We start from the raw sequence: 15,060 nt of genomic DNA, 5'->3' as shown, positions 1-15,060 counted from the left end.
CTAACCAAACCTAACCTAACCAAACCTAACCAAACCAAACCTAACCTAACCTAACAAAACCTAACCTAACCAAACCTAACCTAACCAAACCAAACCAAACCTAACCTAACCAAACCAAACCAAACCAAACCTAACCTAACCAAACCTAACCTAACCTAACCAAACCAAACCTAACCTAACCTAACCTAACCAAACCTAACCAAACCTAACCTAACCTGACCTAACCAAACCTAACCTAACCTAACCTAACCTAACCTAACCTAACCTAACCTAACCTAACCAAACCTAAACTAACCTAACCTAACCTAACCTAACCTAAAATAACCTAACCTGACCAAACCTAACCTAACCTAAAAATAAAATTGATTTTCTTATTAAACTTCTTGATACTGCAGCAAATAATATGTGTTCACCAATAACATTCTTCAATAAATTTCAGAAAATAACTTCCATTTTTGGAAATTGTCTAACCCTAACCTAACCATACCTAACGTAATCTAGCCTTACCATTAAGAGATCTCCCTCCCAAGTACTGACGGCGCTCGATGCTGCTTAACTTCTTCGATCATCCAAATCACTTTATCCATTGCGCTACTGGAGCCCGGCAACTCAAGCAAAACGCTATGATTTTATATGTGTAAACCATCCCATTCAGTCGAAAGCTCTCCCATTTAAATATTCCCATTCAGTAGAAAATCGCTCTTTGGGCTATAAATTGTTTTAAATTTGGCTACAATTTTAGAAATTTGAATTCGATCCAACGGGATTCTATCCAATAGGATATTACCCCTTTTACACCTAACTCGGTTTGATACAGAGTTTTCCAAAATCTTATTCACCCTAGCCTGAGCTTGGTCTTTCAACGCAATTCGCTTTAAATATTTTAAGTGATTTTTTTGTTTCTTAGCACGTAGCAGCGAAACCATTTTAGTTCTCTTTCAGAGCCAGAAAGGCATCTTTTAAAGCAAGAAAGGACTCCCTCTCTGTTGAACCACGAAAAAAGGTTTCTTTGTTGAACCACGAAAAAAGGTCTCTTTGTTGAACCACGAAAAAAGGTCTCTCTGTTGAACCACGAAAAAAGGTCTCTCTGTTGGACCACGAAAAAGGTCTGTTCTACCACGAAAAAAGGTCTCTTTGTTGAACCACGAAAAAAGGTCTCTTTGTTGAACCACGAAAAAAGGTCTCTTTGTTGAACCACGAAAAAAGGTCGGTCTGTTGAACCACGAAAAAAGGTCTCTCTGTTGGACCACGAAAAAAGGTCTCTCTGTTGGACCACGAAAAAAGGTCTCTCTGTTGGACCACGAAAAAAGGTCTCTCTGTTGGACCACGAAAAAAGGTCTCTCACACATAAACACAAACACAAATACAAAGAATGAAGCAAGAAAAATTTTCTTACCTTTAAAAAGACACTAAGAAATTGCAATGTACAGCTTAGTCCACTTTTAGAAAAGCGTCAAACCTAAGCCAACTGAAACGATGCTCAGCAAACTTCACAGCTGAAAATAAGAAAACCCAAAACTCAATAAAATGTAATTAGGCTTACCTATAAGCTTTCACGAGTGAAGTGAATGTCTTTGTCTGAATTAAAAGCACGCGTGCCGTCACTGCCGTGATCGGACGAACTTCACATACAGTTCAGTTCAGCTCAAATGTAGACCAAAACATTGAGAGTGAAAAAATTTATTTGTAGCAGTCGCACTCGCTGGGGCCTACTTAGCCATAGCCAACTCGATTACGCAACCACCTGTACACGTTTTCCCCTCCAGTAGTCCAGGCCCATCATCCTCCTTACTCGATGGAAAATTTCAGCTGGTCAAGTTGCTACCGATCTTCTCCAAGCTTGTGTTTATACTCTATGGAAGGTCGTTCCATGGTGGGAGATTTAAAACGGCATTATTTTATTAACCATCTTCGGTCAATTTTTTGCTCCGTATAGTATGTTTCATGAGACGCTCTCATTGTACAAACAAACAGTTGATAGCATATTCGTACATAAACACTGTATTATCGGTTTATTCGCACTGAAGTTCTTTCAAGATCCATAGTTTGAAGTAAAAAATTTCACTACTACCCGTTTTGAGTCAAGGATAGTTAGTGGCGGTAACCATCTTAAATATATAGGCTCTTATGCCTCTGTGGTTGGCAGTAAGTTTGGCAACGATCATTTTTACATTTGCGCAGAATTTACAACCTTAAACCGCTTTGTGAATTGTGATACACAGTGTTCCTTTTTTGCTATATTCACGTTGGCGTCTGCTTATCCTCCTAAATTGTTGTGAATATTGAAATTCTAGCCATAGTGGGTGACAAGATCATTCGTTAACATATTTTCCAGATCATGTTTAAGTGAACACTGCACTTTTGCAACGTTAACAGCAATAGAGTTGATAATTGATTTTTACCAAATTCAATTCAGAAGACTTCATTATACATTAACATATTTTCCTTCATCAACTGTACATTCAAGTAATTATTTTTATATTTACTCGACACTTTACTTTAAAACACTTGTTCCGCTAGATTTTGATCAATACTAATTGATGATCTGTGGCAAATAACACTTACTGCCTCGAAACTTCTGTTCCAGTTATTTCAAATATGACAAGGTGTAAATTGGAAATAATTTTAATTGTAAGAACAGAATAAACTTAAATACTGAATAGATTTTTAGTAGGGTTTGGATCATTTGACTTTATTTATTATTAGAATTTCTTACAGCCTAACTTACTGTCCAGCAGATTAAAATTACGTGAAACACCCAATAAAGCGCAATGTCATAGTACCTTCCTGGCTTATCATCCTGTGATACAAAGCACCTTAAATTTAATTCATTCCGCATTTTCAAAATAAAAATACCAGAAATAATTGCGTAGAAATATAAATTATCATGTAAATAAAACTATGACGTAAATAAATAGGACGGTGACTATTGACAGACATTGTGTGGCAATAGCCTCACCCATAAATTAATTATTTCTATGTTTTGCAATAGTTCTTTTATTGACAATAATCAAGTAAAATAATTTAAAACAAAAAAATTAAATAATAAAAAATATTTTAAATGAAAAAAAAACGTTTGTTACATAACTTCTAATAACAAAAAAGAGATATTTAAAGAAAATTATGACAATTAAAAAAGAATGAATAATTAAAAAAAATATTCTTTGTTGATTGTCACACTGCAGTTAAAAAATTAATATATATTATTAAATATTTGTATAGTCTAAAGCAAAATTATCAAACACGTTACCAATCAAGCTCCACCTCCAATTGCCTGATGATTTTTTCATCTTCAGCGGCGTCCCGCTGTCGGCCTTGAAGAGTGGCCACCACCTCAAGGAGGGGCGCCACCTCCGACCCCGCCGCCACCTCACTCTCCGTCTCCACCTGGGACCCTTCCGCCCCCTCGGAGTCCATTGGTGGGGGCATCTGGGAGCCCTCGCCCCCCTTAAGCTCCATCCCCTCCCCCTCGGCCTGCATCGGCGGAGGTATCTGGGACCCCTCCAGCTCCATCCCCTCCCCCTCGGCCTGCATCGGCGGGGGTATATGGGACCCCTCCGCCCCCTGCGCCGCGACTTGCGGGCGCGCTTTTTGGCTTCGTGGGCCTGTTTCATTAATAATAAAATTTTAGAATAAGGGCATTTGAAAATTTATATCGTTTAGCAATGAATGAAGAACTATACCATGTCGGCCCCAGCAATCTCGAGCTAAGTGGCCGTAGCGTTGGCAGTGATTGCAGCGGCGTCTTCTTCCGCTGCCGCAACTACGGCCACAATTTTGAGCGCCCCCGCGCCTGACTCAACCCTTCCGGGCCCTCGCCCTCTAATGGGCTCACGCCCTCTGGTGGGCTCACGCCCTGTGCTGGGCCAACGCCCACGGCCCGATTCAGTGTAAGGGGCACCGCCCTGGTTAAAATTGACGTTGACCGTCGAATTTGCACCGGTCACCGTAAAATATCTCTCCATATTGAAACAAAATTTGGAAATAAAGAATTTTGAAATGGGATTTCGTGGGAACTCTGGTGTGGAAGGAGCCTAGGTTTTTGCGCCAAATTACTAGTTATAATTTTAGTGTGAAGTGTAAGAACTGTTTTTGAAACCAAGTACCATTTATTATTCAGACGGGGATTAGAAACCCGGTAGAATAAACCAAAGTTTGTTTCATAAAATGATATATAGTTAGTGCCATATAACACTGAGTCTTTTTCATGGAAAACAATTAGTACGGTTTATGAAACAATCTGGTTTATTGTACGAGGTTTCTAATCCTCGTCTGAAAAGGGCATTATACAAAAACGTGGTATAATACGACATTTTTTTATTATACCCGCTTCAGACGAAGTGTAAAAACGTGGTATAACAAACCAAAGTTTTAGTTTCTTTCATAAATTGTGGTTAGTGACAAATTACATTGAATCTTCGTGTGAGACAATATCCACGGTTTATGAAAGAAACTTTGGTTTGTTATAACATTAATACCACCATCAAACGAGCTTTATGTGGTGTGCTAAACAAAAATGTTTTTTTTTCATAAATTGACGTTAGCGCCAAATTGCATTGAATTTTTTCGTGTCAAACACTAACCACAGTTTATGAAAATATCTTTGGTTGGCAACACAAGGTTTTTACACTTCATCCGACGAGGGCATGTCGCGGCATGATTCATGCTCTCTTCAGATAGCTGCAATCGCGGAATTGAAACGGACAAAGTAAGCAGTGCTCATTAGCCAAGGCTTAATATCTATATGGTTAAGAAAACGTTTTAAAAGATTTAAACTATTTATTGTAAGATATAAACTATGTGTCGCGTAATAGAGAAATAACATATGCTCTGCATAAAATTATATAATTTGTTACTAAATTTTGAATTTAAAATCGGAAGGAAATAAAATTAGAAGCTCCGTATTAAAACCACTTTCTTGTTTTTCGCGTCCAAAAAGAGAAATGACTGCGTTCAGCAAGCATCAACAATGCACCGGTTTACTACGGCATTATTATTCTCTCTAACGTGCCATTTAACCAGTTTTTTGATAGGTTTAGCTGAAGGTTTTCCAAAAAAACTGCGAGAAAGCGTTAGATGCTGCAGAGATTGTTTATTCGCTAATAAAAGTAGAGTTTAATGTTTGAAGCAACATATAAGGGAAAAAATTGGGAACCTGTTCAGTCTCTGATAAGAGAAACCAACTAAAACATAATACGATCTTACACTATTGTTTTTTACTGTTATCTTTACCTCTCCGTATATTGTTACAGTTTTAGGCGATATATTTTTAATGTTATATTTAAAGCGTTGTCAAGAAATAAACTAATCAGTGTGTTTTCAAATATGGTCGCATTCATTTCATAACTAAATTACTCCTTATCAAAGTACGAATGGTAGGTCACCGCGGCGTCTAGTCACGAACATTTTTGGTCCGTCGAGCCGGATTGTTCGAATCAGGCTTTATTTCCGTGGGACACTAGTTCACCGTGGGAAATCTACTGTTGCGACAAGTCCTAGAATATACTTGGTGTCGTCGTTCAATTTGGCAGGATGCCAGCGACAGCCTTGGGGAAAGCTGTAGCTGAGAGAACGAAAGGAGAATTGGGTTTGGCTACGATCACGAAGAAAGTCCAGGGTCATTCTAAGATCCCACTCACTATCCATCAAGCAGAATTTTTCATCGAAGAAGCAGACAAAGCATGGGGGAACATTGAAGAAGCCAATGTGAAGATTACAACGTTAGATCCCGACAACCTTGAGGATTATGAATCAGTATGGAACAAGCTGTTTAACGATTACTCTGGGGCAAAGTGCGATCTTCGTGGTATCAAAGCCAGCTTAAATCCCAGCCCTTTCAGTTCAAGCCATCATACGGAGGTCAAGCTACCAAAGTGTCAACTACCACAATTCTCTGGCGAAGTTCATGATTGGATTTCGTTTCGAGATATGTACATTACTGCAATTCATAACAATACGGATCTGTCCGAAGCTCAGAAGTTCACTTATCTCAAGTCCAGCTTGACAAGAAAGGCCGCTAAGCTGATCAAGTCACTTACGATTTCAGATGCCAACTACCGAATCGCCTGGGACACAGTTACAAACCGGTTCGAGAATAAACGCGAACTCTACTTCGCTATCATGCAACGATTTACCACGCTACCAACTGCGTCAACCAGCAATTCAAGCTCCTTGCGGTCAGTTGTGGATGGCGGAATGGAATGTACAAGAGCCTTGGACACACTAAACATATCGGACAAATGGGATTCGGTTCTAGTCTACATGATGACGCAGAAATTGGACCCGGCATCCAGGGAACAATGGGAGTTGAGCCTAAAAACTACGGAAATTCCGGCGTATCAAGACCTTTTGGATTTCATTGAGCAACGAGCACGTTCCCTGGCAGCCTCGTCGTCAGATTCCGGGACGAAAAAGAAAGACTCACTACACAGGGCAGTCAATCTTCACACCAGACCAAGGACTATTCCCACCAATGGGGAATGTTCATTCTGTGCTGGAGCACATTTCAATTTCCGGTGTCCCAAGTTCACCGCCATGAAAACCGACGAGCGACGATCGTTGGTAAAACAGAAGAAGTTGTGTTTCAACTGCCTGCGGACTAACCATAGAGCTCAAGAGTGTCAGCTGGGAAAAAATTTCAACTGCCTGCGGACTAACCATAGAGCTCAAGAGTGTCAGCTGGGAAAAAGTTGCAAGACCTGCGGAAGAAACCATCATTCGCTTCTTCATCCCGACGAAACCACTAATCTCGGCAGTACTCAATCGTCTAACTCAACTCCAAATCCACCGTAGAGTCAAGTCCAGAATTTTTACTGCCAGGGATGGAATCACTCAAGGTCCGACGCGTTATTGGCAACAGCAATCTTGCAAGTCAAGACCTCTCAAGGCGGATGTTTGAAGTTCCGTGCCCTATTGGATAGTGGGTCAACAGTTTCATGCATATCTGAATCCTGTATTGGACGGCAAGGTCTGAACCGAGAGAAAGTCGATAGCGAAGTAATCGGTCTGGGCTCAACACAGATCGGCATGACAAGGGGGCTTACGCAAGTCCACTTCAAGGCTCATTTTGATACGACGAAAGAGGAGAAATTTTGCGTAGATGCCTACGTGTTGAAGAAGGTCACGTGTCGTCTTCCGACCAGAAGTTTTGACATTCGAGGCTGGCATCACCTGAAGCAGCTCCAACTTGCCGATCCTAACTTCAATATTCCCGGAGAAATTGACATTCTCTTGGGAGCGGATATATTCTTCAAACTACTCCTCGATGGGAAACGAAATGGAGATCCGAAACTTCCCGACGCTGTTCACTCGAGGCTGGGCTGTTTGATATCAGGACCAGTCGACTCCATTCAACCCGGAATTCAAGTCCATCACGCAACGATTGGCCTTGAAGAAACGCTGAATCGGTTTTGGACCATCGAGCAAGTACCGAAACGGATGGCTATGACCCAAGAGGAGAGGCGGTGCGAAGAGACGTTTCAAGAGACTCATTACCGAGATCAAACTGGGCGATTCGTGGTTCAGATACCGATGTAAGAACCAAGGGTGCCTCTGGGAAATTCAAGAGAAACCGCAAAGGGACGGCTGTTGCAGATGGAAAAAAGATGAATGCTCGTCCTGAACTGAAATCTCTACCAGGGATTCATGGATCAGTATGAGTCCTTGGGGCATATGACGGAGGCGTGGCAACTACATTCATCCGAACAGCGCATCTTTATTCCACAAAATTACGTACTCAAAAATTGGGATATAACCAGTAAATTCCGAGTCGTTTTTGATGCCTCGGCCAAAACCAGCTCTGGTTCATCACTTAACGACGCTCAGATGGTTGGCCCGGTGGTTCAAGATTCGCTGTACGCTATAATACTGAGGTTCAGGATGAATCAATTCGCTTTCACAGCAGACATTACGAAGATGTATCGGCAAATCTGGGTGGCACCTCACCAACGCGATTTACAATGCATTTTAAGGAGACCGTCACCAACTTCACCCATTCGAGAGTACCAATTGAACACCATCACATACAGAACGGCGTCGGCGCCGTTCCTAGCGACTCGGGTTCTTCAGCAACTCGGCGATATGGAAACAGCCACGTATCCGTTGGGATCTAAGATCTTAAAGCAAGACTTCTATGTAGACGACGTCATGAGCGGCAGACAAACCATTGACGACACAAAGAAATCTATCTCAGAACTCCGTTCTCTAACCGATAGCGCTGGACTCATGCTCAGGAAATTTTCGTCAAACTCGTCTGAATGTCTGTCCGAGGTCCCAGCAGAACTTCGAGAAATCAACGATGTACCTGTGGTGGATGAAGATGCACTAGTCAAAACTCTTGGATTATACTGGGATACGAAACAGGATCAATTCCTATTCAAAATCCGAGTAACTGCCATTCCGCTAATACTCACGAAAAGGACGCTGCTATCCGAGATTGCTAAAATATACGATCCTGTGGTCGTCCAAGCGATGATTCTAATGCAAGATGTTTGGAAAGAGAAGATTGCTTGGGATGAACAACCGTCGGTTTCCATTCGGAAGCAGTGGCAGGACTTCCAAGTATCCTTCGCTTAATTAATTCAAAACGTAAGACTGGATCGATGGACACATTATTCCGAGAAGATTACCGAGCTCGAGCTACATAGGTTCTCAGATGCGTCAGAGAAAGCGTATGCGGGTGTCGTCTATCTACGATCGATAGACACCTTTGGAAACGTGAAGATATCGCTACTTACCTCGAAAACGAAAGTTGCTACATACCACGACTGGAACTCAGTGGGGCACTGTTACTCTCGGACCTTATGGAAACTGTCAAGGAATCGTTGAAAGTCTCGTTCGATCGGGTCCACGCTTGGACGGATTCTACGATAGTACTTTGCTGGCTTGCCTCATGTCCACGGCGTTGGAAGATGTTCGTGGCAAATCGTGTGTCTCGAATACAAGAAGTCATTCCCGGATCGAATTGGAGTCATGTACTGGGGACCGAGAATCCCGCCGACGTCGCGTCCCGAGGAATTGCGGAACATGAATTAAGCAATCATCCGCTTTGGTGGCGTGGACCATCATGGTTGTCGGACCTTACATTGAATCTTAACTCATCTGTCCAAGCCATGGATACTGACTCAATAAACGCGGCCAAAATTGAAGAAAGGGTTACCATTGTCGTCGCAAGAACCCATGTAGTCAACATGGCCATGCTCACGAGATACTCAACGCTACTGCGACTTCGCCGTATTACGGCATGGATCTATCGATTCTTCAACAACTGCGCCATCAAGCATGAAATTCAAGTTAATCAACATTCAGCAGCTTCCACTCGGATTACTGGTCCACTCACAACTGCGGAATTAGAGGCGGCGACGGTGGTTTGGGTCAAGACGGTACAGTCATATTCATTTGCCAAAGACATCGAAGACTTACAAGAAGGAAGGTCCCTGTCGCATAAAAGCAAGCTGTTAAGTCTACGACCAGCATTGGATACAAATGGGCTACTACGTGTTGGAGGACGTTTAAATCAAGGAGATTTCGGACACGATATGAAGCATCCAATTCTACTTCCAAGACACCACCGATTCACTGAAATGGTGATACAAGAAGCACACATACAGCATCTACATACGGGAGCCCAACTAGTACAGAGCATAATTTCAATGAAATACTGGATTATTCGAGCTAGAGATGACATTCGACATCAAATTCGGAAATGTGTTACATGCACGAGGTACCGCAAGCACCGCATTTTGGAGGCATATGGGAGGCAGGCGTGAAGTCCATGAAACATCATTTGCTCAGAGTAGTGGGTCAGACTCGCCTAAAGTTCGAAGAATTCACAACCATTACAACTCAGATTGAGGGATGTCTTAACTCTCGGCCGCTGACACCACTCTCGTCTGACCCAAAAGATCTCCGAGCACTCACCCCTGGGCATTTCTTGATAGGTGATTCGCTCCAATCAATTCCGGACCCAAACCTTCTGCACCTGCCTATCTCAAGTCTTGGTCGATGGTAGTTACTAAAAAAATTGAAACAAGACATCCATAAACGTTGGCTACGAGAATACGTGACACGATTGCAACAACGTCCCAAATGGATGAGTCCACAAAGAAATATTGTAGTCGGCGACATCGTCCTGATCAAGTCTGACGTTGCTTCTCCCACTACCTGGCCGTTAGCTAGAGTTGTACAAATCCATCCAGGACTCGACCAACTAACCAGAGTCGTGACCCTGCGAACAAGCAAGGGCGAAATACAGCGACCCATTGTGAAGCTTTGCCTACTCCCTTTGGACCAAGGAAACTCGAGTGAAGATACTACCGACGTTCATAATTGATATGGGATATCAAAGCCGGAGAATGTTTAGTCGCTGATAAGAGAAACTAACTAAAACATAATACGATCTTACACTATTGTTTTTAACTGATATCTTTACCTCTCCGTATATTGTTACAGTTTTAGGCGATATATTTTTTAATGTTATATTTAAAGCGTTGTCAAGAAATAAACTAATCAGTGTGTTTTCAAATATGGTCGCATTCATTTCATAACTAAATTACTCCTTATCAAAGTACGAATGGTAGGTCACCGCGGCGTCTAGTCACGAACAGAACCGATATATTTTTATTGCTTTTCTTGAATTAGAATTTAGAAGAAACCACATTATGGTTTTAAAACTGGCGGTTTAACAAGTTTGTCCGGTTTCAAGCGACTTCTCACGGTAAAAATTAATAAACATATATCTTAACTAGATTTCTGCTGGATAATGAATAGTGTAATTATTTGAAGTAAATTTTTCCTTCTGATTTAATTAACTGAATTGCAAGTGAAATTTAAATTTTGTAGAAGGGAAATTATCATTTCTCAACAATTTTCCTTTTCATATAATCATTAGACCAACACAAGCGCGGGCGCTCGCTCCTCTGCTTCTGATTCTGATATAGTAAGCAATAAGTAAACAAAGCTAAGTAAAACCTATCACCAAAGGTAAACGTTTCCTAGATTATACAAAATCCCCCTACTGCTCTGTCATAATCTCCCATCATAGTGAAAATAAGAAGGTAAAAATACAATATAAAAATAATCTAAAAAAACTAGAGGCTTCCTAGTCAGCAGAGCGAATGATAGTCTAATTAGGTCCTTGACTTTCATTCATTGCAGGGTTACAAATAGGTTGAGTTGTGAGTGAAAATAACGTAGAAAGTTGCTGCTAATATGTAACCATTTTTGATTTGGAATTGTTAATTGGTGTTGCCGCTGACATTCGCTATTGCCTTTCAGTTTGACAGTACGTGATCCTAGCAGAACATTCATTACCACAAACTTAAATTTTGCGCCTTTTGAATATTGGTGAAAATGCTTTCTCGTGAAAATTTAAATAATTGTAGGTATGAAGTAGGAAAATGGAGTCTTTTATCTTTATTTACTTCCGAAACAATATTAAAACCTTTTTCAAAAAATATTGATGTTTACATTTATTTAGTTCCAATATAATATTACACCTTTTCCAAAGTTAATTTTACCCTAACTATACTTCGTAAAGTTTAATTTAACGGTTTTTTTGTAGTGTTGATTTACTTTAATACGAGTTGCAATAAAATATTAAATTGAATTGTATCCTGGCATGAGATTTGAAAATGTTTTAGCGGGTGTTTAAATTTCATGACGATTTTTCCGTCATTGTTGTCACAGGTCACCAAAAAACTATTATTTTGGATTAATTTCACGTTAATTATAGTTATTAAGCTCTCTTACTAGAGTTAATTTAGTTTATTACGTAAGTTGAACAAGAAATTCTCCTTAAACGCAAAGCTTAGTGGAGTGTTTGATCCTAGCAAAACATTCATTACCGCAAACTTTTAAATTTTGCGCCTTTTGAATATTGGGAAAAATGCTTTCTAGTGATAATTTAAAAAATTGTAAGTATTAAATAGGAAAACGGAGTCTGGGTGAAAGATAAGTGTAGTTTCAACTTTAATCTGTTAGTTAAATTTAAACTAATACCAATATATTGGTTTAGCCAAATATCGGTAGCGATGGGCCAATACCAGTTTAAACCAATTCCAATAACATATCAGTTTAGTCAAGTAAAGGTATCGGCGCAACACTATCCTGAATATTATTATAAAACAGTTATAGCAACGGCTGCGGAGCTTCTGAAATTTTGAAATATTTTCAAATAAATTAAAGATAAGTTCTTCAAGTAGCAGTTCTTTTTCTAAAACATACCTTCGCTTCGCTATCCTAAAGATCAACAAGCATCACTATTTTTAACAATAACCTAAACTGTGAACCTTCAGTTCAAGAAATGAAAGCCTAAGCCAAACTAGACGCTGGAGGCTCTGAAGCTGGGGGTTCCCGCCGTCTAACGACTACGAGAGTCGAGAAAAACTACGTACGAAATCTAAGCCTTGGTCTTCCAAAAACCAATATCAAATAATATAATGAAATCAATTACCTTTAGTTTTATAACTGGATTGCTTTTTTCAACAAAATTTCGACCTAATAGCAAAGGGTGTTACAGAAAATTTATAAAATGAAATAAACATTTTAAGGCGGTAAAATACTAAAAAGCGTCGACTCAGAGTGTAGTTCCAAAACAAGTTCAACCATGGAGGCTGTATCTTCATAAGATACAGGCTCTATGCATAGCCCACTCGATCACGCGCGTCACGACGCAAGCTGCTCGCGCTTTAGCTATACACGAGCAGCGCAGCGTCCGGGAGCGCGGATCGAGTGGGCTATGCTCTATGGTTCAACTTAACTTGTTATCATGCACAAAGCTAGGCCCTCCCTTGTTCTCAATCTGGTTGAAAATTAAAGAAATGGGTATCAGCGCGCTAACAGGTTAACCTGACGTTTAACTCAAGAGCCATACTTCCGTAATTAACTAAAATTAACATACTTAGACTAAATTGTTTTTGATGACACTTGCAAAGGCACACCCTGAATACTTAATTGTTAAATTAAGAGTATTCCGAAAAGTAACTTCGCTCTAGTTTTTCAGTTAGAGGTGGTTAAATATCGCGAAAAACCCCATGTTAATCTCCATAGGAAAATTGGTAAAAGCATGTGAGTTTTGCTTTAACGTTACAAGAGAGTATCAAGTCATATCTACAAGGGCCTACCGGCCCTGTAGAATAGCCGGTTTTTAATTCTCACCAGGTGCCAATGATAACTGCTACGAAGATAAATTGTTTGTCAAATTGCTGGTAGAATAAATGATTGATTAAATCACACGATCACAAAACCCTGTCACCAAACAAACCAGAGCTGTGCTAATTATCTGGCAATTAATTAAATTGGAATTAGCAATTGGACAATTATGACTTAATTAGCAATTAGGCATATAGGCTAATTAAATCCCTTTACACACTGATAAACAAATAAACCCTGTCAACTCCACTCTTGGACTACGGGAGCATGTAGTGGCGTTTGTTTTAACTAAAAAGAGGTAGTTATTTTTTTTTTAAATCAGGAAATAACAAGTTTCGGCTCTTTTACAAAAACATGATAATTAGGAAATTTAATTTTACTGAGCTTAGCAGGCCAGTTAGCTACACCTTTTCTACCCTGGGAGCATCTAGTGGCGAAACCACACCATTTATTTGCTTTAAAATTCGACAAAATTTCATTGAGTTATGAAGATTGAAGAAATTGATTAACGCGAGTTGATAAAGAAATTGTTTAATTTATTAATATTTGCTTACAGCAATTAATGATACATTCATATTAGTATAAATTGTTTATTTGTGTTAATAGGAGTTAAAGGGATAAGAAAATGTCTTTATGAAATATATTTGTAGCTTTAAACGGGTCAACCATTTTTTAGATAACTGGAAAACTAAATGGTTGCAAATCAAAAAGAATGGAATAAGGATGGTAAAGTTAGTTTATTTTTTTCAAAAGATAACAAAATGGTTGGGAAATCATTTCCTATGTTCAAGGGGTAATGAAATGACTGGTAAACCTTTTCTTCAGTTAAAGGGCTAAAATTTATTAAAATGGACTAAATAGAACGAACATTATTTTTTTAAAATGGATCAAAAAGAATGGAATAATGATGGGAAAGTTAACTGAATTTTTAAAAAATAACAACATGGCTGGGAAAATGAGTCTTCAATTCAAGGGATAAAGAAATAACTGGGAAACGTTTTCTTAAAGGGGCTAACCGGCGCTGTTGGGGTGGAGTCGCCCTTTGTTCAGGGGGAAAACACCCAGCTCTTTGACCACAAGGAATGGCGCCACCGTCGCGGTGGGCGGGTAAGCAATATGCTAACCAACAGTTTGAAAGAAATTAAAAGAACAACAGATAAAAACACAACCCCCTAATCAATCAAAGAATAAAATAAAACCTCTACTCCCTAAAATACTAAACAACTCATACTCATACAAAAATACTTGCCCCGTTATTAATAAATACAAAGCCCCAACAGCTCCGGCCAGCCCCTTAAGTTCAAGGGATAAAATTTATTAAAATGGATTAATTAGAACGGACCATTAACCTATTAAATAGATCAATAATGATAAAAAAAATATTTGGTTCAAGAGATAACCATTTTTAAGTCAAGGAATAACGTAATTGCGGGTCAATAGTTTCTTAAATTTAAGGTATTACAAAATGGCTGCGAAACCATTTCTCCGGTTCAAAGGATATACAAATGATATATTGAAGGAAATAAAAAAAAATTGGTGATGATGCTACAAAAAATAAAAAAAAATATATATTAATCATCTTAAATGAAAATTATTTATTGAAGAAGGTTACCCCCCATTTCACCCAATTTAAAACACCTAATTCCCATTTACCCAATTCCCATTCAACCCAATTCCCAGTTCGCCTATCCCAATTAACCCAATATTGCATACCCAAAAAGACTCAAATAGAGTAGAATTTGATGGTTTTATTTATTTATTTTTTCATAACATAAGGGATACACTTACTTGAAGTGTATAACCGCTCCAAAGAGGAAGAGACGTCCTCCTAACCAAACCAAACCTAACCTAACCTAACATAACAGTAATGTTTTGGAAAAGGCATATTTTTGAGAAGTAAATGAAGCTAAA

The 15,060-nt window shown here is 39.4% G+C and overlaps 2 protein-coding genes across 2 annotated transcripts; both read left to right on the top strand.

Annotated features, from left to right (window-relative positions):
* Positions 1–5,532: 5,532 nt before the first annotated feature.
* On the top strand, positions 5,533–7,536 carry LOC149622033 (uncharacterized). The gene is made up of 2 exons (XM_089853639.1): positions 5,533–6,561; positions 6,793–7,536. Exons 1-2 carry the CDS (start codon positions 5,533–5,535, stop codon positions 7,534–7,536), a joined length of 1,773 nt encoding a protein of 590 aa, XP_089709765.1.
* A 108-nt stretch (positions 7,537–7,644) lies between these two features.
* Positions 7,645–9,767, top strand: LOC149622032 (uncharacterized). The gene is made up of 2 exons (XM_089853638.1): positions 7,645–8,559; positions 8,646–9,767. The coding sequence occupies exons 1-2, from the start codon at positions 7,645–7,647 to the stop codon at positions 9,765–9,767; spliced, it is 2,037 nt and encodes a 678-aa protein (XP_089709764.1).
* The last annotated feature ends 5,293 nt before the right edge of the window (positions 9,768–15,060 follow it).

This window comes from Phalangium opilio, unplaced genomic scaffold (genome assembly GCF_054372755.1).
Source record: "Phalangium opilio isolate 3A_F unplaced genomic scaffold, DU_Popi_V2 ptg000200l_1, whole genome shotgun sequence".
NCBI lineage: Eukaryota > Metazoa > Arthropoda > Arachnida > Opiliones > Phalangiidae > Phalangium > Phalangium opilio.
The sequence above is the reverse complement of the archived record's forward strand: the minus strand, read 5'-3'. Positions and strand labels throughout refer to the sequence as shown.